Source organism: Manacus candei, unplaced genomic scaffold (genome assembly GCF_025592945.1).
Source record: "Manacus candei isolate 608988 ecotype Guabito, Panama unplaced genomic scaffold, ASM2559294v1 h1tg000072l, whole genome shotgun sequence".
Lineage (NCBI taxonomy): Eukaryota > Metazoa > Chordata > Aves > Passeriformes > Pipridae > Manacus > Manacus candei.
In genome coordinates, this window is record NW_026138120.1 from 1,932,418 (window position 1) to 1,955,509 (window position 23,092).

Consider the following 23,092-nt stretch of genomic DNA (forward strand, 5'->3'; position numbering starts at 1 on the left):
TATATTGGGCAAATCTAATTTACCATTTCCTCTTATTTTATAGACATTTTTCTCAGTGTTTGCTGGACATTTCAAGTAAAAGTCTATGTTTTAGAGAAATCATTACATATCCATGACGAAGATGATGTTTATCTGTGTAAAGTTTCACTAAACACATAATTTTATTCAAGTTTTAATCAGAAACTAAAAATCCGTGAAACAACCAGACTCAAGGGAAGGCACACTTATCCATCAAAAAGTGACTTCACTGCTGTTTAGTGCTTTCAAAACTATTAAATTTTACAAAGACTGAGGGGGAGTAAATATCTTTCAACTACACAGTAATTTTTAACCGTAGTGCACCAATAAGCATATCAATAAGAAGTAACCAGTAGTGAAATAATTGTGTTAATGTCTCCAAAAACCTAATGATTTAACAGTCAAAAATGTTTAAACACCATTCTTATAAAACAATCACAATTAGAAAATAGTAATAATGAAGATCATAATTAGAAAGTAAGGCAAAGCTTTGAAGAATTATAAATGTAAAGTTGTGGGCATCAAAGACAAAAAGAAATTGAAAATTTAATGAGTAATTAAGAGACGTCAAACTGGATACAGTTGGGCAGTGCTGTTCCTCTCATCTGAAAACATATATATAAATTCTCATTTGTGCACCTCAGTGAAATAGTGAAGTTTGACTGTGTGACATTAGCAGAAGGCTGGTGCTGAGCAGTGCTGGTGGCTCTCTGGTACAGTGGTTGCCTTGCACATGGTCTCTTCCTCCTAGAGGGCTCCACCATCAAATCCTTAATATCTTTAGGGGGCTCTTCTTCATTTAACAAATATGCACTGTGAAATTACTGCTGCGTGCCAGATCTGGTACCTGCTGTAAACATTTGTATGTTGCTTATGGATGACATCCAAGAAAGGATTAACTTTTACATTCGTGATCAGGTTGTTTAAATAGCCATAGCGAGCTAACTTATAAGTATTTCAGCCAGCCAGACACCACACTAAACGACATTCGGGAAGAGTTTGTCAAGAAAAGGTTTATGTGCTGACCACTTTACCCCCTTATTCTTTGTACTCTATCAATATTGACATTATCTTTCATTTGCACAGTTTGGAGAGAGACAAATTTCACACACAAAGTAAATCTTCAACAATGTGTAAAATGAAGGAACAGCATATATCTCCATTGTTTTAATTTTGTAGGAAATAGCATTGATTGCTAACATAACTGTGGACTGTGTGTTCAGCAAATTAGAATGCATAAAAATATGTCTTCTCCAGAGATATCTGAAGGCTATCTCAACTTAGAGCAGGTTTTTCAAATGGGGGAAAGAAAGAATATAATAGATGTGATTTTTGACAAAATGATAGCTGACTGCACAGTGAAAAGTTCATGGGAATTAATGCCAAGTCTTCCATAAAATCATCTAGGAGAAATGAGGTAAAACATTCTATTCAATGTGCTTCTTCTATTATTTCAGAACTCTGAAAGTGCTGATGCAGGATTTGATTATCCGTATATGCGTGTGCAGAGAAAAATTTTTATTTTATTTCAAAGTTGGTTTAATTTTAATTTAACTATGTCCTTGTAATATACTCAGTGTGATCCTTCCTTGCAACAAAATAAAATAAATATTTGAATAATTTCATTAAAAATGTATACTCTTTAATCTTCTTTTTAGCTATTTGTTTTAGTATTTTTCATCTCAGACCCCAAACATTTAATGATGTCATGAAAAAATCATGGAACCTAAATTCCGGGCTGATCCTCCAGTTGTTGATACACCTCCCTCTGGGAATATGAGATAATCAATATCAGAAATGTGTAAAACTTTCAGGAAACACAGGTTATCTCAGAAAGTTTAAAATATAGTTTGGATTTTATATGCTTATTGAGGCAGTCTCGTTTTAGTCTAGGAAAGATATTATAGTCTCTTTACGCTGAAGAGATGGTGCTTTGTTTTAAAGTGACAGGAACAGTTCTGCAATACTATTTGTATTATTATAGGAAGAGGTATAGTATGGACAAGTAATAAAAACAAATACTTCACTCCACAGGCTTCCCTAGGCAACTGCCAGATTTTTCAGAAATGTATTTTTAATAAGAAATTATTTTGATTCATTGAAATCTTTATTTTTACATGAGTTTATATTGTTTTATATCACTTGTATTATAAGAAGTGTACGTAAACTGTCTTACCTTCTGAGTTTCAGCTGCCTTGGCCATGATTGTTCAAACTTATGAAGAAAGCGAGTTCTGAACAGTTCTGCCTTCACAATTGCTGGAAAGTACAATGTTCAGTTAAATATTTCCAGGCTAAGAACATGGCTACGTTACGTACGCCAGATTAACATTTTGATTCCTATATCCACCATTAAAATCCTGCATTCTGCAAGCCAGATTGTAACACATATGTAGGAGTTAAATGCATTTTTTATTTTAAACTGAGCAATTTGATTTTTAAGACCCCCTGACAGTTTGACAGTTCTTGCAGCTCAATGTAAAATCTGACCAGTCTCTCTGCCAAAAGTGCACAGAGTTAACTAATGACTTTATCTCTCTGTGAGTGGTAAATACTCATGTGTGAATAACTTAGGGTAAGTAACATCATGCATAATGCTGAGACTGGATGAGAGCGGGGTTTTAACATTAGCTTGGTCATTTCAGGCAATCAGTAATGCAGGTGGGTTGAAACTGTAATGAAATGTTGTTATCTGCTTCTGAAATTAAAATCATTTTGCCAGGAGATGAAAGTAACTGGTAAATCCTTCTGGTATGAGAGAAGGGATGCTAGCCTTTTCAACCCCCACTGTCTCCAATGAAAGCATGCTCTCCAAGTATGTATAAGGCATGCTCTTTATTGTTAGTATGCTCTAAATCTCTTTAATGCTGATTAGCTTATGTTCTCTTGTCCAGATGTTTGTAAGACCATAATGAACCTCAAAGTATGATTTATGTAAATGTATTGGATTGAAAAGACTTACTGTTCATAGGACTTTACAATATATTCAATAAAAAGCAAGCTGACATGTGCAAGTCATTATTTGTAGTGTTCTCGAATGATCCATGAAATCCCTTCACTGGATCCATAGGAGAAGTGTGGTCACTATCTTAAGAGTTGCAGTCTATAGAGAAGAGCTTGACATCTGTTATCCATTAAAGTGGAAGTGGAAAGGGCAGCTGGAACTGCATGCATAAGGGGTAAAGATTTCAGTTGGACAACATGCTAACCAAAAGATACTGAAATATTTGCTTCCAAGGGTCTGGAGTGTGGAATGGATATGATTAGTGCTGTATTACTTGTATTTTAAAAATAAATCCATTAAATGTTTTAGCCATCCATGTAAAAACTGAACAAAATTATTAATCTGCTTGTTGTGTGGGACTAATCTTTTGACAGAATAAAGCAGAGAAAACAGAAAAACAAACGAACAAACCAAACTCTGAAACCAAAACCAGCTTTACATTAAAAACAAGACTTCTTTGAAAACTTCTCATGCATTTGTCTTTCTTTCTACTTTCTTTTTAAAGGTTTAGTGACATCTACCCATGAGTGTGAAAAAAATCATCCTGTGAGGCAAGAAAAAATTGTGAAAGATCATGTGCAATATACAGCTCTATATCAGTAAATTTTAATTGGAATTTTATTTTGGGTGTTTCTAATCACTCTACAATAACTCTTAATCTTTCCTTTCCCAAGATAAACATAATTTATTAGCTAAATTAAAAGACCTCCTGAATATCCTTGTCAGAATGATACTATGAGTCTTACTCAGGCATATGTCTTTTTCATTCACTGAAATACTCTTGCAGGATTTTGATAACCCTTGCTTAGACAAATTCTCTCTACTGCTTGTATTTAAGTAGATTTGGTTTTCACCTAATTTCAAAATGGAATAGCTTAAACAAAAGAATAGACCATTTCTCTGGATTGCCAAATTCTATCTGTATGACTAAATTAATAACATTTGTCTGCAGTTTTCACTTCTTAAAATATCTATGAACTGTCATTATATGCATGATTTCATCTTTGTAGTTTTCTGCAATTAAGAGATTATTTAAATATTTTGGATCTCATTCCAAAATGTTTAACTTTTTTTTTCCAGTCATGGAGTAAAGTTCTCTGTTTCAATGACTTAAATCTGTGTCAACAAGTCCACTAGGTTGCTTCTTAGGAAACAAAGGAGTAAGTTTTTCCCTTTTCTAAACAGAGTAAAATCAGTGTTTGATAGAAAAGCTGGTGAATAAACCAGATTTTCTGCCTAGATGGAATAATTGATGTATTCAGTAATGAAGAAGTGTGATCTCAGGTAAAATTGTTTCAGACAGTTGCTACAATAAAAAAACTTCTGTTTTTTTAAAGATCCATTAATGACCGTTTTTTATTCTAGCTTCAGACACTTGAGAAATATATTTATAGACCACTAAACTAGTTGTGGCTTTTTTTTTCTTTTTGGTAGTGACATAGGACAGAAGTATTTTAAACTGTGATGGACTAATTCTAAACTCCCTTTACAGCATTTGTTACCTCTCGGAAAATGTTTTGCTCAGTTATTGTTTGAAACAACTGTTATTTTGTTTTTTTAAAATAATTTAAATTAGCAACTGAGATCTTAATTTAAAGAAAAATAAATAGATGTTCCAAAATGGTGGCATATTCCTGTGTGGTGGGTTTTTAAGGAAACATGATCTTTTTGAAAGAAATTATCATGTTGTACCTGATATTCCATACCAAATGCTTCTAATTTCTTTATATTATCCATGAAAGATCTTTATAGAAAAATGTCTGTATATTCACAGGTGAAGGTTGTTAATAATATTGATATCTTCTTGGTCAGACAAATCATTTTGGCACTGCATGAAGTATGTATTGGTATAGAATCATCAAAGAACATACTCCGTACCTTGAGAAATACTCAAAAAGGAAGTGAAAATGTGACAACTTTTGTATTTGAAACTCAGGAACATACAGGAAACGTTTGGGGGAGGGTTTTTATTTTTTTAGATTAATGACAACGTTAATGTTTTCTTAAAATGGAGTTCCTGCATTTTACATTGGTCGGTGAACACAATAGTCAGCAGCATTTTCGACTCTGCCACTCTGCGATATTCCTCCCCTGAACAGTGAAGATAAACATGTGATGCAAATATCTTCTGTCATACAAATGTATGTATTTTTTAAGTCTGTGATCAAAAGCTTCCATCAAAAATAGAAGACTGTTCTTTAGTCTTTGTTTTCCTGCCTACTGAATGCTTGCAGCCCTAGGCTTCTGTGCCTAAGATTGCTTTCTAGGAGATTTCTTTGTCTTGTTCCATGCCCTTTTGGTGTCTGTTTTTTTATTTTACTTTTATTCTTGAAAAAGCTGTCTCTTCACATGTACTAGATAACCCTCATAATCTTTGCTTCTTAAAATCTCTCCATAAAGCCTTCTTCTCTTTAATAGCCTTCCAGATTTTTTCTTCTGTGCACTCACAGCACACCTACTTCCACATTTTGTTAATATTCTCAGGTGGCAGCATAAGTTCTACAAAGAATTGTAAACAAGCTTGGTAGTATAAACTAAGTTGTGTGACTTAAGGTCTAAACCTGTTAGAACAATGGTTTCTTTTTTTTTACTATGATGCTGCAGACATAGATGTATGTAAAGTATTAGTATTTTCATAATTTTGATTGTGTCGTGTATACATGCAAGGAAAGTCTTTGAGTAAAAAGGCTATTTTTTCCTAACCTTTGAAGTGTTTATTCAGACTTCATACTATTTGAGAGTAGGTACAGTTGCAGACTTTGTGCTTCATCAACTGAGATTAGCTCAGTGGGTTAGAGCACGGTGCTAATAATGCCAAGGTCATGGATTGGATCCCTGTGTGGGCCATTCACTTAGGAGTTGAACTCGATGATCCTTGTGGGTCCCTATGAACTCAGAATATTCTGTGATTCTGTGATCCATGAGAAGCCTGTCTGTTGCCTACCATCTCTCAACAAACAAACAAAAAAAGAAAACCTTACAGGAAGTAAGTTTGACACATTTCTGTCAAGAAACTCAGAGTCCAGTGAGTATGAGCCTTAAAATAAGCAATGATAACCCTCTGTCATTGAAAGCTGAAGTGATGCACCACCTCTGGAGCACTGGGAAGAAAAAACAAATTTGTTCAACACCCAGTATAGAAAGGGGCTGATGTTGCAAACTGCACTATACCTGTGTGCTAGTTTTGTCAGAACAGTTTACAATATCATAGTCTATATTTCAGTCTAAAAAATCCAGAAATAAATGTTGTGGGTATTATTACTACTGCTATTTTGGCAATTTGAAACTTTGTCCTAGGCATGGTTAAAAGGTCAGCGGTATTCAAATAACGAAGGGTTAAGTCTTGCTGTCATATGAGTGGATAGGAGTGCTCAAAGTAAAACAGACAGTTGAACTGGCAAGCTGATCCATTAATGTAAAGCCAGACAAAAATATAGTTATTCAAAACAACAATAAATGGTATTTTCTTCATGCAGGTAAACAATTTAATATTTCACAGAGTAAGAAGTCAGGTGTGACCTTGACAGACAGATTCACAAGTGGAGCTGCTGTACACTATTTGCTGTCATATTTTATGACAGAGGTTTTAGCAACATACAGTACATATTCAAAATGTTAAAAAAGGAGGTGAAAATCACTGTCTGTTATTAAAAGCTGTCTTCCTTGTGCAACAAACTGCACTAGGGAGGCAATAAATTCTTTTGTAATATTAAAACATCGTAGTGTGTGTGCATGCACATGTATACTTTTAACTGTGTATAAAATAATGCAGCATCCTTGATTGTGCAGCTGGAGAGGGTATTCTTAAAACAAATGACTTGATTCTAAGAACCTCTTTGTCATAGGGATTTACTAAAGTGAAATCAGAACTAATCAATTTTTCCGTGAACATCTCTATGGGATTTATATTCAGAACTCATAGTAGTAATTGCAAACCAAACCTGGGGCTTTTCACCTTAAATTTCATAGAATTGATGTGGTCTGGCAGATCTGGATTTCAATCCAGTCATGTTTGAAGGGAGAGGAAGAATGAACAGAGGAAATGATGAAGGGATTTCAGTTTTCAGTCCCTGTTAGTGCCAGGGCACCCAAGAAGAACATTCTCGGTTATGTGATTTAAGCATGATTATGCAACTCTTCTTAATATGTGGTAAAAAAATCTCTGACCCAAAGTATCCCCGTACTCCTATAACTCTATTATTGTGCAGGTCTGTTCCAGAAATGTAAGAGATCTCATGTATAACTGCCATAACTGATGAAAATAGTTTTCAAAAGGTCTCATTGACTCTCTAGACATTTTGGTCTGGAGTAGATGTTGCATTACAAACCATTATTTTGGTTTGAAATTCTGTAATCAAAATTTGCAAGATTTATTATCATAATGAAGGATTTTTTGCAGAAATTGGCATATTGCTTATGGAAGCCAATTTATGTTCCACATGTGCAAAGTGATAAAATTATTTCCAAAACAGACAAGTATATTGCACAGTAATTAATGAATTTGTAAGATATCTGCTGAATAGGTTAAACTGTTGGCTTTCCAATACAATATTCCAGATTCAAATCTGTCTACTTCATATATGAAGCTATGGTTCATACAACACAGTACATAAAACATCCACCTACATTTGAATTTTGTTCTGTTTTCTTTTTACTACTGGAGAGGCAGTTGGTATCAAAGGATCATCTGTGCATGAAACTCAAGCTAGTCAGACACTGGTGCTAGCAGAACCCTTATGTAAACAACATGAACAGAAACATGGACAAAAAAGAGCAATTCTGGAATTCAGGGTAAATTGAGTGAGAATTTTGCAAATTTGACAGGTGATTTAACAGCAGCTGCTGATACTGGTGATACAAGCCAGTGCAGTGCAAGACTGGTCATAAAGCAGCAGCCTGTGAATTACTGAGCTGTTAGACTGGGGAAAAAGAAGAGAATTCAAAAGGAAAAAGCATTAAAGACCTTAAAGTTCAAAGGGAAAAAAAGCAATGTATATATAGACAAGATTAATGGAATTTTTTTAAAGGTTGAGTAGATAAACTTTTGAGCTAGATATGTTTCCAGTTAATAATAACATTCCTGAGGCATTTTTCATAATTTCCAAACTCATTTGATTTACTGTACCTAGTGCAAACATTACCTCTTGGAAGCTTAAAAGAGAAAAAAAATATTTACCATTTGTTCCCCTCCATCATGCATGCAGATTGTTTTTTTTACTGTATGGATGCTGGCATTATTTATTTTCTTTTTTTAGAAAAAAAACATCGTTGAAGTATTTGTTTTGGAAAAAAACACATGTAAAGAACTGCATGGACTTTGCTAACAGGTATGAGAAATTATATTTAAGAAAAGTTTGGTCACAATTTAGGCCTAAGGATATTGCCATCCTCCATTAAATTCAACTGGTTAGTTCCAGTAATTATAATCTGGCATACAAGAATATATCAAAAGATAAAAAACACACTATTTTTATGGAAGGAATCTATTGCAAAATCCCATTTTGAGACTTTTTCGTAGATATGATGTTGCAAGAACAATTTATCTTCTTCTATTTTTGGTGCTACTTATTGAAAAATTCTCTTTTGTGGTCTTAACCTGCATTTGAAAAAACAAGTAGAGTGACCAGGACTCTGGTATTGCAAATGCAGCTTCTAGTGACTGGGGAGTGCAATCACTCCTAGTGATTGCTTTGGAGAGAAGCTGATTATGTCATGTCTTAGACCAGTATTACCAGAGACAAACTTAGCAGAATCACTGCAGTAACCTATCATACTTCATTAGCAAAAGTGAGATCATAAGAAATACTTGTCTACTTTTAGTGATTACTGTTACGAATTAAGGAATGGTTTAGGTCATGACATGCATTCAGAGGATAACTTGGCAGTCAGAGATATGATGTAATCAATTCACAAGAGACTTTCACCTATGCAATGGAATGAGTAGCCTAGTATTTTTATTTATAAACTATGTATCTGAGAGAAATATTCTAGATGCATGTACTCTATATAGACTAGCAGGATTAATTTCAGAGATATTTTTAAAAACACTGATTATCCGAATGTTTGTTGAAACTTGCTCTTTCTGAGATTTCAATTGTTATACGACATTTTTTCAGTATCCCTGTAGAGCAGAGGAGAGCTTTACTAGACTCATTTGGTGCTGTGGCAGTTGCATGTTTGGACTGATTAAAAGTATTAATAAATTCAGATGAAAAAATTGATAAACAGCTATCCATCTGCAGATTTCTTGGCATTTGGCACAGATAGGTTATATCTGCAATTCCCTTGTCCAAATTGTCTATCCCTTTTAATTCTGTCCTATCTGCTGACATTTGAAACAGCTGTTACAGCCTGAAGTCACAAAAAGAAATACGTTACCAAGCATGGATGCTTTCCAGTCCAATCATATTTATTTTTGTAGAACTAGTGAAAAACTTAGTCAACTGATCAATGATCTCTCTGCAGACTTAAGTTGTGATTAAAGTGTTAGAAAAACCTGCTTGCTAGCACTCAAGTTCATGCACTTAATGATTTAAAGCTCTGGCTGTTTCCTCAGAGGGAAAAATTCTATTCACAAGTTTACAACGAAGCTAGAAATGTAAACTGTGATGTGTACTATTTAAAAGAAGTAATTGGAAGGTTGAAATCAGTATTCAAAATTTTCCTAAAGCTGGCTGACTTTTCTGAGATTCCACCTAGGGCAACTTGTTAGAAGAAATTCTATGTAAAGTGACAATCTTACCTAATATGGGGCTGGGATGTCAGTTATTGTGGTCTATGTATTTAGATTTTGAAAGTGTAAAGTCTAGAAAGCATTTCAGTCCAGATCATCTTTTCTGGCGTCACTAAGTCCCGCTGTCAATTAAGTATAAGAGGTTACAGCCTGATGAAGACAAAGAAGATTACATATTAAAATAGATAGTAAGTGAATTTTAAGTGGTTGGTTGCTTGCTTATTATATGAGGATTTTTATTGGCTTTTCTCATTAGTAGAAAAGTAGACAGACAAGACATAAAAGGACATCAAAAAATATACAACAAATTTTGGGGGAAAAGACCCAACATCTAGAATTTTTTTCCCTTAAGAAAAAAAATAAATTAGAATTATAGTTAAAAAGAATGATAAGTAAATAGGTAGCCATGCTAGTTGTTTACTGTGAGAATTCCATTTTGACTTTTTACCTTTACTTAGTTTCAAGCTGTCTTTGCAAATGCAATGGAAGGTTAGCAACTCAAAACAATATTTAAAATAACACCCCTATAAGGTGAAGGGCTTAAAAGGCAGTTATATCTTTGAGTTCTGTTTAGATTAAAAAGGACTTTATACTTTGCTTTCATAGCTAGTAGGAGCTCTATCTAAATGAAATTTTAGACTCACCATGTAAAATTGGAAAGTCTATTCTTCATACTGTATTTCTTAGGGTTTTCTTAACATCTCAAAGCTGCATCTTCAACTGCATGCTGTAGCATTTGATATGTTGAAATATAATCTCTACCATAGTTTACTAACAAGTGTAAACTAAGGATAGAAGGACTAAAGGGTTTTGTTTTGATATGAATTGAGTCACTGCTTATCTGCTGGAACTTCACCTTAATTTCTCATAAAAAATGTCTGAAAGTTATATGAACAAGTTCATAAAAACATGGCTTTAGAGCACTGCTTGTCACCTCTGAGTTGTGATGTTTATGACTGACTTATGGACTCTATTCCTGCAGAATTTTGCTGATGATAAAAAGCACATTTTCTACATTGAATGAGTTGTCACGTCTACCCTGATCTTCAGCTATTTTGTCAGCGCAATTCAATTTAGGAGTAGTGAATATTCAAGTGTTTATCCAGAGGGATTTCCTGCCATGGAAGTGAAAGATGAAAGTGTCTTCTGTTCTATATGTGTGTGAACAATGTGCAGCCATTAAAATCTTTCACTATTACCTGGACATGCAAGATATCAGATATCTGTGTGCTATATGGTAAAAAGACTTGGGAAACACGGTGTGTAGGAGCTTTCAGGGAAAACTGACGGAAGGTTTATTTTGAAGTGCAGCTGGTTTTCTCTGAAAAATTTGAAAAACTTCATTGCAATTTTTTTATTATATTCTACATATCAAGCAGAAGTAAGCAAGAGAGGGTAAAATAAACTCTACATCTAAAAAACCTGAAAACAAACAAACAAAAACAAATGAAACAAAACAAAAAACAGTTCTCCAGCAATCCTCCGGACCTTACACAGGATTATTCTGAATTATTGTTTTTAATTGTATTATCCAATTGCTACTATTTTTCCCTGATGGCATTATAGAAATTCTAAAAATACTATTTTTTATGAAGAAAAAGTGGATTTTGAAGAAAAGTCATGATGCTAAACTGTGACAGTGTGACTGTGGAGTGATCTGATTGTTGCAGTTGTGTGATACTTCAAACTTACATGCTCATTAACAAATCATATATGCCTAAAGGCTGCTGAGGCAACCAAATTGTGCCTATTCACCTAGACACTGTGTAAACATGAATATGAAAAATACATTCAGTTATTCATAAAATAGCTACAAAGGAGGGCAGTTTTCAAATATCTGGGTTTGTATTCTTGTTTTCATGGACTCATTCATACATTTTTCTCTGTTGTAGAGTACATGGGAGAGAGATATGACAGAATGAAAAATAAGGAACCAGCACAATAGTATATTACACTTCTAAAGAGAATTTTTATTTTCTCTCATTCTCTTTTCTAAGAGCTAATGCTGGGTCTGAATGATGTCAGATCTAGTGATGTCTGAATAACTGTCACGTATAAGAAAGGAAAAAATTTAACAGATAGAGCAGGGCTATGATCTTGTAAGCTGTGTAGTATTATTCCAAGCCACATTTAGGAGGGAATATGAAACCGCCTTTGTTGCTACTGTTGGGGAAAGAACTGCATGCAAAAGAAAATGTGGTATTTGTAGGGAATGATGATTTGAGTTTATCATAGAAATTAATAAAAAACCATAATTATGCTCAATAATACCCTGACTTACTGAAAAAAATATGTGAAAAGAGTGGCCATTACAGAACATTATTTGCCATTATTATCAGCCCTACTTCTATTGCATAGGAATGTTTTCTTCAAATGTTCCTCCATGACATTTCTTCTGAACAGATTGCAGCTCTATGACTAATTGCCTAAGAATCACACCATGTACAACGTAGTTACCTTCACTCAACATGACTACTTTTGTCTTTGCAAGTACTGGACAAGCCATCCAACAAATTAACTATGTCACTAGGAGTATTAATGTATGTCACTTTTAGTTTTCCAGATAACATAGGCCTTTAATATTAGCCTTACAAGAGGATTTATAAGAAAAAACCAAAGCGTAGCAAGTATTAAGTACCTCATTTAGATCCTGCAAATGTTTACTACAGCTAGTCTAGTGCTGCCACTTCGATGCTAATTTTTATTGATATGCAGATACTCTCTTCTACTGTCACTGCAAACTAAGGGCAGTCCTTATTAAGGACTTATTAATTTCCTTATTAAGGTCTATTCTGCTAGCTTTGTGTCCTAAAATGCAAACCCATCATTGCTTTGTTTGTAATTGCTTAAATCAAATAATATATTTGATTCTGTAAGTTTTTAAACTAGGAGTGATATCTATGAATGGTGTCACTATGAAATACTTTTTTTTTCACTGTTCTCTTGTGTGCAAAAGACTTTACATAATTCACGAGAAAAGCTTTGGGCTAGAAAAACATCACTTCTTACATTTTGCTTCTGTGGAGAGCTTGCCTGACAAAATTATTGATAGGTAAATATCCCAAACAGCAAAGCACTGATAACTCTCTGTTGGGTATGTGTGGATTGAACCAGGAAGAACTACTGGAACAGACAAAAAGAGATGTTCCAGACTCTTTTGACAGAGAGAAAATTTGATGAGAAGGAACTCATTAAATTGCTGAAGTAGACAAGTTTCTGTTGGTCTTTGCCCAGTTCCAGGACCATTTATCCAGCCTCACAGTGGTTTACTAAAAATGTTTCTTCTGCCAGCTAATGTAATTAGGCTAATGGTTCAGTTGGTAGCAGTCTGCCTGAAGGCAGAGGAAAGATTGACACGATAGCCAACAGAGATTGTTAGTATTTCACAAAGTAATCGTTTTATTAAAAAAGTAAGAAAAGGCAAAACAAAACCTGTAAATCAGACCAAGATCTATGTTGACAACAAGTTATTTGGAAATTGTTGGTCTCTTTTGTCTGTGAAACTCTCTGTAAACATCATTCATTGTCTTGAGCTGCAATGATGACACGGTGTGTTTCATAAGTCCTTTGTTTAGGTCCTAGGCCCTGAAGCAATCTGTGGTGGGTTTGAGAGGTGAAGAAGTAGGGGGGGGATGCAGGCAATAGTAGAATCATTTATTTTAGATTATGGAACGTGCTGGAGATGTAAGAACAAGTTAAATAGATGGTCATAGTAACTGGAGCTGTGAGTAATAAAAGATCCTTTCACAGATACTCTCGAAATTGCAAAGATTTGCTTTCCCTGGCACTTGCTTGGGTGCTATTCTTGGTGCCTGTCAATTTATGAAACGTTGCCAAAAGTATATGATCAGTCAAAGGAAAAATTCCTTTTAAAAGTATTGGACTGAAGAAAGCTAATAAAAATCTAAATGGGACACCAGAAAAAATGAAAACAATTATTTACTCCAAATGTTAAGGATAATAACACTACCAGCTCCTGTTCTGTTCTCTCTTAAATTCCTTGTGAAATTTGTTACTCCAAATGTAGACATTTGGTATCTCAACTACTTACGGAAGAGCAGGTGGTTGTAAGAAAGTCATTGCTGACCAGTTCACAGAACACATCCACTACAGCATCTACTTACGATGCACTCCCAGACAGATGTCTAAAAGAACATCTTCTGACTGCTTTCCCTGCCTTCTCTCCACTGAGAAAAGTTATACAGTTACAGCAGATGCTGGTATAGCATGTGACAATTTCTGTATTAGACACAACATTAGTTTATTGCCAAAACCAGATTTACTAGTTCAATGCTCTCCAGTAAAGGAAGTAAGCTGCTGTAAAGGGAATAGCTTTAATTATTCCTGGATTCAAGACAGGAGAATACCATGAGGTATTACACTTACGAGGCAGTAGAAGACAGACTTCTCAGAAATTCTGAGTTAGATTCCAGTTATTTTAATTTACTTCTAGATTCTCTGACTATAAATCTGTTTTGAAACTTAATGTTTAGATGAAGCTTTTAAAAAGGACATTCAACTTGCCTAAAATGCAAAAGAAAAATCAACTGCCTGCTTAAAATGAAGAGCAATACTATGTAATCTGCAGTGCAGTTCACTCATTCTTTCCTTGTTCCATTTGATTAATGAAAGCAATGTATTTTCTCACCCTCTGCCAATGATTAATACTTCTCAATGCTTCTTTGTTTTTGGTGGCAGATTTCTAGGGAGAGGTTCCACAGTAAATTGGTTTTGATATCAAGTTTTTAATAGGCTTTGCCAGCCTGCTCATTTTGTGAGAAATACTTATCAGTCTCCATCAGTGTATAGCCTGAACTGTGTCTGCTCTATGTCTCTGTGAAAGAGAAGAGGAGTTTAGGAAAGACCCTTTAAAAGCTTGCTTCCATCCCTATAGCTCACAGTGCAAGGTGAAAGAGAACAGATTGGCTGCTGCTTCCTTCCCCATGTCTGCGGAGTAGGTATGTGGGGCAGCAGGAGTAGCAGTTGGAGACTGAATTGTAGTTTTGTACCGATCTTGGACAGAACACTTTGTTCTCTCACATACATGGCTTGAGTTAAAGCTCTAATGGGTGTTTAGGTGGGGAACTAATACTTTGAAGCCATTGCTGTTAGTGACACAGACAAAAGTTGCTCCCTGAATTCACCTTGGGGAAGTACTACCTCCAGTACTGACTAGGTGTAATTCGTACCACCTAGACCTTGGTGGTGATTCAGGCCTTATTTTTAAACAGTATTTTGGACCACTGTCTATGCTAGTGATTCACACAGTGCCAAGAATATTCCTGGACGCAAGAATGCAATCAGCAATTTCCACTGCTGTAGCTGTCTCTGGATGACTTCTGGACAAAGCTGAATTTCCCAGATATCCCTGGGCAGCCTGGAGTTCAATACCACCTAAGGAGCAACAGGCAGTTCATATGCAGCTGACCTGCTTTGGAGGAACAGAAAGTTTAATAATACAGATGGGGTCTGCTATGCACATGTTGGCCTCCATTTTGCATTTGAGGCAAATTCATTTTCCTGTAGGATATCTTACAAAACCTTTGCCAAATTGGGCTTTTGGCTTTTTCAGTTTTTTTCAATTCCTTTGTTCTTACTGGTCATAAACTCATCTGATGCTCAATTTCTGCTCATGCACTAAGATGAGCTACAGATATATTTTTGATGATGTTTGCTTTTACTTAAAAGTTGGGAAATGCATACTGAAGCATATGCAGATGTAAAACTGGTGGCAGTTTGCCAGTGTCTCCTTTGACATTGTCAAGCATGTGAGACCTATGTATAGGATAATACAGCTTTCCTTCTATATATGTGATCAAACCACCGCATGCATGCTTTATTCCTTATCTTAAAAGCCGCCTCCAAAATAAAAATGCAACTATCGAAATTAAGTCTAACACTGTGTCTTATGTATAACCTTCAAATTAGAGTAAAAATAGGAAGTGTGTTATTTCACAGGGACCATAATCTGCAAAAATGCTCTTTGCACTTGACTGTGAGCTCCACCCTTTAAAAAATGCTTTGTCCTGGTTTCAAATCAAATTTTCACTACACACTTCCCATTAATTAAGTGGCAATAGTAGTTTCAGTCAGCAGCTCCTTGTGTGGGGACCCTTTCACCTGTAGCTGGTGAAAGGCATTTTCCTTCTGCCTGTGTGAGGAAAAACCTATACAATGGAAAGGACAGCCCAGTGTCCAAACCCAGTCATCAGCAAGAGTCACTTAACTTGAAAAATAAATGGTTTCTCCTCACCATCTCCTTACCTTTTAGTCATGTTTTTCTTAGCTACATTTGCCTGAGAACCCAAAACTCAGAGACTGTGTGACATTTCCCCTCCTTCCCCCTTTCCTTTCCATAGGCCTTTTACCCCCAGCTGTTGCTATTACTGCCAGCTCCGTTCAATTAACCTCAACAGGAATGCAGTCATCCCTCTGTGGCTCATCCTGTTCAGGATTAATGAACTGTGCTTTAAACCAAGGGAACTGCTAGTAAAAATTAGATCTAATTTCATTAGAAAATTGTGTACCGCTAATTAATGAAGGAGGTCATATGAGGACTTGACAGAATTGAGTTTAACTGGAGGAAAAAACCCACAGAGCAAACATGTGACATTTGCTACTTTCTTTTCACTGTTGCTCAATTTGTGGACACCTTTTGTCACCAAACTTCCTGTTTTCTGTCTTCCTCCCATCAGATCACCTCCAAGGCACGTTGGTAGGAAGCATGGAGTAGAGATGGCAGTAAAATGAAGCCACTTGTGGAGCCAGTTGTTGCTTCATCTTTTGTTTCTGAATGATGAATACTCTGTATAGTGTGATTTATTAAAGTGTTTAAAAACAGGAACTGGTCAAAATACTGCCTCTCCAGTTACAATCCAAGAACATTCTTGGTATTTTCTTTTTGTGCTGGTCCTGGAAAAGTTTGCAGTTCTTCAGTTTTTCAGCAATGCTTGTTTGGTACCTTTGTGAAGAGGCTTGGGAAATACCTTACATATGTTCAGCCATTCACTTTGTGGATATTAAAAGCCATTATGATGGACACCAAGACAAAGCAAATTAACAAGGAACTTGAGAAAGAAAGTGACTGACAAGCCAAGACACTGACAGGGAAAGTGAGACAAAAAGAGGAATAGCTGTTTAAAAAACAGGTTTAAAGAACAAGTTCAAAAAAGGCAGATCATCAAAAATTTTCAAATACCTGTTTGGTCATACACGACTTTGTTTATTACTTCAGAGCTCTTGGCTCTTCCATTTTGGCATAACAATTACTACCCATCCTGTAGAAGATCAGGTAGTTACCATAATTTCCAATATTTCATATCATTTCATTGAAGGACATCTTATCATAAAGTAATGAATTACATGACTGTCAATCAGATATTTTGATATTTTATACCAAAAAACCTTGTGATGTATGGTCCTTAAGTTTCTAAATAATGTTGCTGAAATCGTTTTTTTCTTAGGAAAAATTTACATGGGTTCTTCTAAGTTCTAAAAATATACTCCTGACTCTTCAAGTAAAAGATATCCAGTGTGGGAAAGCTATATCTATAAAAATTAGATTGAATCAGGGTTTTGAATATAAAACTAAGTTTAATGACTGGATTTTTCATAATACGATACCATAAGAATTTTCTGTACAATACATTGTAACGGGCCAAAGATTCACCAACCACAAAATATGTAAGTTTGTATTCTGCACTTATAAAGGAGGAGAAGTTGATACGTTGAGTCAAACTTCCTCAAAGTGTTTTGTTTGAGTGCCAGAGCCAGCCAATGTGCTAGCACACATGCTTATGTTTCAGCATATGAATACAGAAAGTCAGCCAAGCACATAAAAAAACAATGTCAGCTGCAGTTATTTTGGGGATGGTACTTTGGTTTTGGTATACTCCACTGTTACATTTATAGATTCTAAAGAAATTAAGTCTTATTTTCAAATGTAATTACCACAGAAGGCATGGAAAATGGAATTTTCAAAGCAGCTCAAGGAAATTGAGGACCCCGGCTTTAAGTAGGCAGGAAAATATGCCAAGTCTCTTTTGAACATGCCAGTATCAAGCATGTGTATGTGAGCATTCTGTTACTTGACACAGGTTCGTTATAAGCTAACCAGCTGATAATGTTTTTGCAATACTAAGTGATCTTATATACAGAAATATTTCAAATCATGTTCTATTTGTCATGAGAAAGAATGTGTTTTCTAGTTTCTGCAGGGGGGAGGTTGTTTGGTTTTGTTTGGCTGTTCATTTTTTGATTTTTTTTTTCCTGGACAGTATTATGGGCCAAATGATCAATCATTTTATGTAAAAGGCAAAGTTTGGTGTAAATGAGACCAGAATACATAGGTATGTGCTAAATCAGATATTTTTAAATGCATGCCACTTGAGATTGCAGAAGAAAAAACACACTCATAAATATTAGTGATTTGTTTGAAGTCAGAGCGCATTTCTCTCTGTGGATCTATTTACAGTCTCAGGATAAGAAATTCCTATGCTAAGTAGCAGGAACTGATGTGTGAGACTTTCACATACTTAGAAGAAAAACATGAGTTGTAATTTTCTGTTTCTCAGACTAAAGAAAATTCATGAGTCTTGTAGCTGGGATATAAAACTAATGCTGCTTACTTAGAAGAACATTAATCACACATGCAGTTTTCCACTTGAACTATGGTATCTGTAGCACTCAAAGGAGTCAGTTCTCACAGAATATTTTTCATCTGGCTTTGTCCTCTTGTTAAAATAAATCTATCGTATTACCACTGACCAAGCTGAGATTTTAATGTAATATTTTTGTATTTTTAATTTTTATTTTGTTGCTATATTAAGACCAGAAACACAAATGGATTATTGTGAGACCTGAAGTGTTCCCTTTTTTTGCTTCTGGAGTTCAGTTCCATACAATATTAGCAATCCACTTCTGTACTAAAGCCAAGCAGTGACAGTTGCAATAATGAATATTTGCTGCAGGCCACTGGTATGAAAATAGCACAGTGCTGCAAGCCTGCGTCACCAGAAACAAATCTTCCATTTGACTGTGACTGGATTTCCAGCTCAATTTTAGATCATTTATTATTGAAATAGTTCTTAAAGCACTGTCATAATATAAGGTTAAGAAATGCTGATTCAGTCTACAAGACATCAATTCAAATGCTTTCCTACTCCTTTTTGGTGTTTAGTTTGTTTGGTTTTTTAATCCCTTATACCTTTAATGCTGTACCCTGTATTTAGGGCACTGAACTGTGGACAGCAGCAACACTGTAATATATTCAAAGGGACACATGCTGATTAGGTTAGAAGTTCTGGTGAAAAATGGATTTGAAATCCCTCTTTGTAAGCTTACTTGACAGTTTTTAGAATATTTTATCCTTAATTCCTGCTGAAAATTCTAAGCTTTATATGTAGAGGAGCAGCTTTGCCTCTTTAAATGTGTCATGGCTTTTACATGGTGAACTGGAATGGCTTTCTATTTATGTTTCGATGTCATTAATGTATTTGTATTAGTGAAATATAAAATGTATTAACATAAGGCACATTTTGAGAGTGGAGAATATATGCCCTGAGATTTGATTATCTTTTTTAGATGAAGAATATGCAAATGATATTTATAATTTTTAGTTTAATTTTTATGTGTTATGTTGCTTCCACTCATGCATCTCAAAATAATCTAAAAATACCCCAAATAACTAGCATAATTGATTGTATTTTCTTTTCACTTTAAAATAATTACATAGTGAAATGTTAGCTCAACACAGATATAGAATTTTAGATACTTGAAGCAGAATAAAATCTGCTGTTATTTAAACTTCTTTTTGTTTCTTTTTTCTTCATTTCCTCAGGTTTTCTCATGGAAAGTAAAGAAATTATGATCTATATTTTGCTTAGGGCTAAATAGTGACCCTTGCACTGCAAAGCTGGTAATCGTGATTGAGGTACATATATAATTTCCTGAAAGAGCACCAACTTTGCCATCAATTCTGAGAGAATGTTAATGTCTTCTTTTTCTTTTCTTTCCCTCTCCCTGGTGTCATCTGCCCTTTGCCTTCCATTTCGCCAAGACAGTACATTGGCCAAACCTACTACTGTAAACTAGTACTAGGATGGAGAAACTGATGTTTTAAAAAGAGTGCCCTGTGCTGCTGGGATTGGGCTTTTGAGGAAAATAATTTTACTCCAGCAATTTTCAACTGAAAGACAGCAAACATTTAATGGATTCTCTGGGATGGGGAAGAAGTGACTAGTTAATTCTAATATTTTGTGAACAGAACTTCAAAAGCTTTGTTTTCTCATCAGTTTTCCAAAAACAGGCTTAATATTTCAAAATATTTTTTTTAAAATTATTGTTGGTCTTTTAAAATTATAAAATAGAAGAGAATATTCAACAAGGTAACGTCATTCCTTCTGCATCAGCATTTAACATCTTCAATACGTTCGGGATACAACCAACTTCAGGCTCACTTTCAGGAAAAAAAGGCAAACTGATTTGACCTTACATGCTTTGTTATATGCTTTAATGTCTGGCAGTACATAGAATAAGACAAACTCTGCTTTCTTTGGTTTATGAACAATAATTTTTAAAGACCCTCTGGGAGAATATGTAGAAACATTATAAAATACACAATGTATAGAAATTATTATAGCTTCAGTCAGTGGCCTTATTCCCACTGACTGAAAGGGGATCAAATTTCTGTAGATATCTGTTCAGTCAACTTCAAGTCCTCCAGTAGGAAATATTTCTGGATCTGTGTAGGTGGGTTATTCCCAGGTTTCATAAACTTTAATATTAGAAAGAATTTCCTGATGTTTAATCTCAGTCTCTCTTGATGTAATCCAGTAGGTCTTCTTCTACTAGGAGGGATCAGGGAGAAGGGTATATTTTCTACTTTTTAGCTACCTTCTAGAGGTATGAAAAATATTGTCAGCATTTGGTCTTCATGTTCCATATTCACAGTCCATATTTTCTAAACCTCTGGTTTGTTTTGGCTTCCTCTCTCACATTTCCTCTCTTGTTGTTTTGCATTTGTATTGCTGCTGGATTAACAACAAAGCAAGTAATTGTTATTTTTTTTTGACATTGCTGTCCCCAGGCTGTACACAGTGCCTCTAGAGCTGATTAGAGGATGAAAAAAATATCTCATAAACCTTTTGCTTTGCACTTTCAATATGGTGGGGACCAGTGGTGGTCATAACATAATGATATACGAGATCTGTGTTCATCTTGTCTTCTACTGAAAGATTTTTCTGAAAAACAAGAAAATAATCAGGATGAAATACACAATAAAAACTCCCCAAAAAGCACTACTAGGGCTGTTGTCATCATCTTCCTTTAATAGATCAGATTAATCCTACTGAGTGTGGATTCCTGCAATTGTCTTTACTGAAAGCCATCTAATTTTCTAGACTGTTTCTTCAATGCATTAAAATTGTTTTGAATCGTGTCTCAGTGTTTGTTTACTTGCTTCCAGTTTGATATTGTCTGCTAAGTTATTAGGCATGTTCCTCATTAACAAAGTTGTTGAACAGTATTAATCTGCAAGACACCTCTATGGCATCAGTTAGTTGTGTCCCTTCTGCGTCAGAGCACATACTTAGATCAATAAATAAAAGAATTGTTATTTTGTCTATTCTAATAGGTAGTGATAAATAAAGCATCAGTAACACCAATGGATGTATGAAACTAAAATGAGCTGGAAAGTCCCCAAATTGAGACATACCTCAATAAAGTAACTAAGGTTTCTTGTGAGGAAAGGAAAACTATTACTCAGTAGGCTTAATATGATAAAATACAATGGTGCAAGGGCAGAAGAGTTCCTGTCCTTTCTCTCCTTCATGTGCCATACCTGCCATCATCTTCACTGCCTCAGCACTGGATCTTACTGTCCTCTACCTTTCTAAATACTTAACTACCACATGATACTGCTGTATCCAAATATCATGTATATATTATTCAAAATACAGTACCATTGTGTATTTTCTCTCTCTTCAATTCGAGAACTATAGAAAAAGAACAAGTTCTGAGGTGAAAGAACTAGGCTTCCAAACAGATTTAAGTATATATACCACGCTTATAGTTTTTCCAAAAAAACCACTGATATGCACAATGAAAATCTTATTACTGTTTAAGTCTCAGATACAGCATGTTGTATATTTAATTACTGTATGTGTCATTGTTATGCAATTAAAGGATAATAATATATACTGTGTATTAATAATTGCCTTCATCCTTTTAATGTTAGTTTTGGGTACAATCGAGTGAAGTATCAATTTAACTAATTTTCTTTTTTTACGAGATATAAAGGAAGACAATTATTTTCATTTTATTTTTATTAGTATGAGATGTTAAAACTTCAGCTTGGCTACTCAATCAGTATAAGTATTATGTGGTACCATGGCAGTTTATGCATCTGAAGTGCTGCGTATGAATTTTGGCTGCCTATTGTACCGGTCATTTACACAACCTCTTTTAGCGGATTATTCTTCAATTCTTCAGTACAATCTTAAAGATGTTTCTTTTCAGTTTATGAATTTTGTGTTAGCAGAATGCAGGAGACAACACGTGGCATTTCAATACATGGGAGTACTGTGTTTTGTAACCACACAAAATACACAGAATAAGGCCAGATTAGGTCATTACCGTTAGTGGAACCATCACCGGCACAATCTACCTCTCTGTGATTGCAGCATTGGGATGCAAACAACCAAGCATCAAAGGTCACAGGATTTTTTGTTTTGTTTTGTTTTGTTTCCTTCCATCTTCTCTCTTTGCCCACAGACGCTACCACAGGGACACCAGCAATATCAACAACGACAACCGTGGAAATCCGGAAGAGCAGTGTTATGACAACTGAGATCACCTCTAAAGTGGAGAAAATCCCCACGACAGCCACTAGCAGCACCGCTTGCCCTTCCATTGAAACTGAGGAAGAAAAAGCAAAAAGACTGCTGTACTGTTCACTATGCAAAGTCGCTGTCAACTCTGCCTCACAGCTGGAGGCGCACAACAGTGGTGAGATGGAGCAGTGCTTGCTTTCTTCCTTTTTTTTTCTTTCTGTCTCAAGAGCGCTGCAATTATCTTCCCCTGAATAGATTAGATCTCTTGCAGCAGGGGACAAAGAGGTGGCAGAAAACTGGCAATTACATGGAATTCATTAACTATTAAAGGATAAAAATGACAGGCAAAGAGGCTTTCATAAAGGGAGAAGAAAGGAATTTTATTGCATGCAAGTTGCATATTTTCTTACGTTTTAGCTTTTGCAGCTTCGAAACCTTATAGAGCTAAATGACAGCTCTGCTTCATTACCTTTGGTGTTCAGAGTTTGCATAGTTTAGCTTATGCCAG

The 23,092-nt window shown here is 35.1% G+C and overlaps 1 protein-coding gene across 4 annotated transcripts in view; it reads left to right on the forward strand.

The window, feature by feature from the left end:
• ZNF385D (zinc finger protein 385D) overlaps positions 1 to 23,092 on the forward strand; it is a 417,123-nt gene that overhangs the window by 382,048 nt on the left and 11,983 nt on the right. For all 4 annotated transcript variants that reach the window (XM_051808381.1, XM_051808383.1, XM_051808385.1 and 1 more), the window contains one exon: positions 22,526 to 22,759. In XM_051808381.1, coding sequence (XP_051664341.1) covers positions 22,526 to 22,759 — 234 coding nt within the window. The remainder of the gene's footprint in view (positions 1 to 22,525; positions 22,760 to 23,092) is intronic.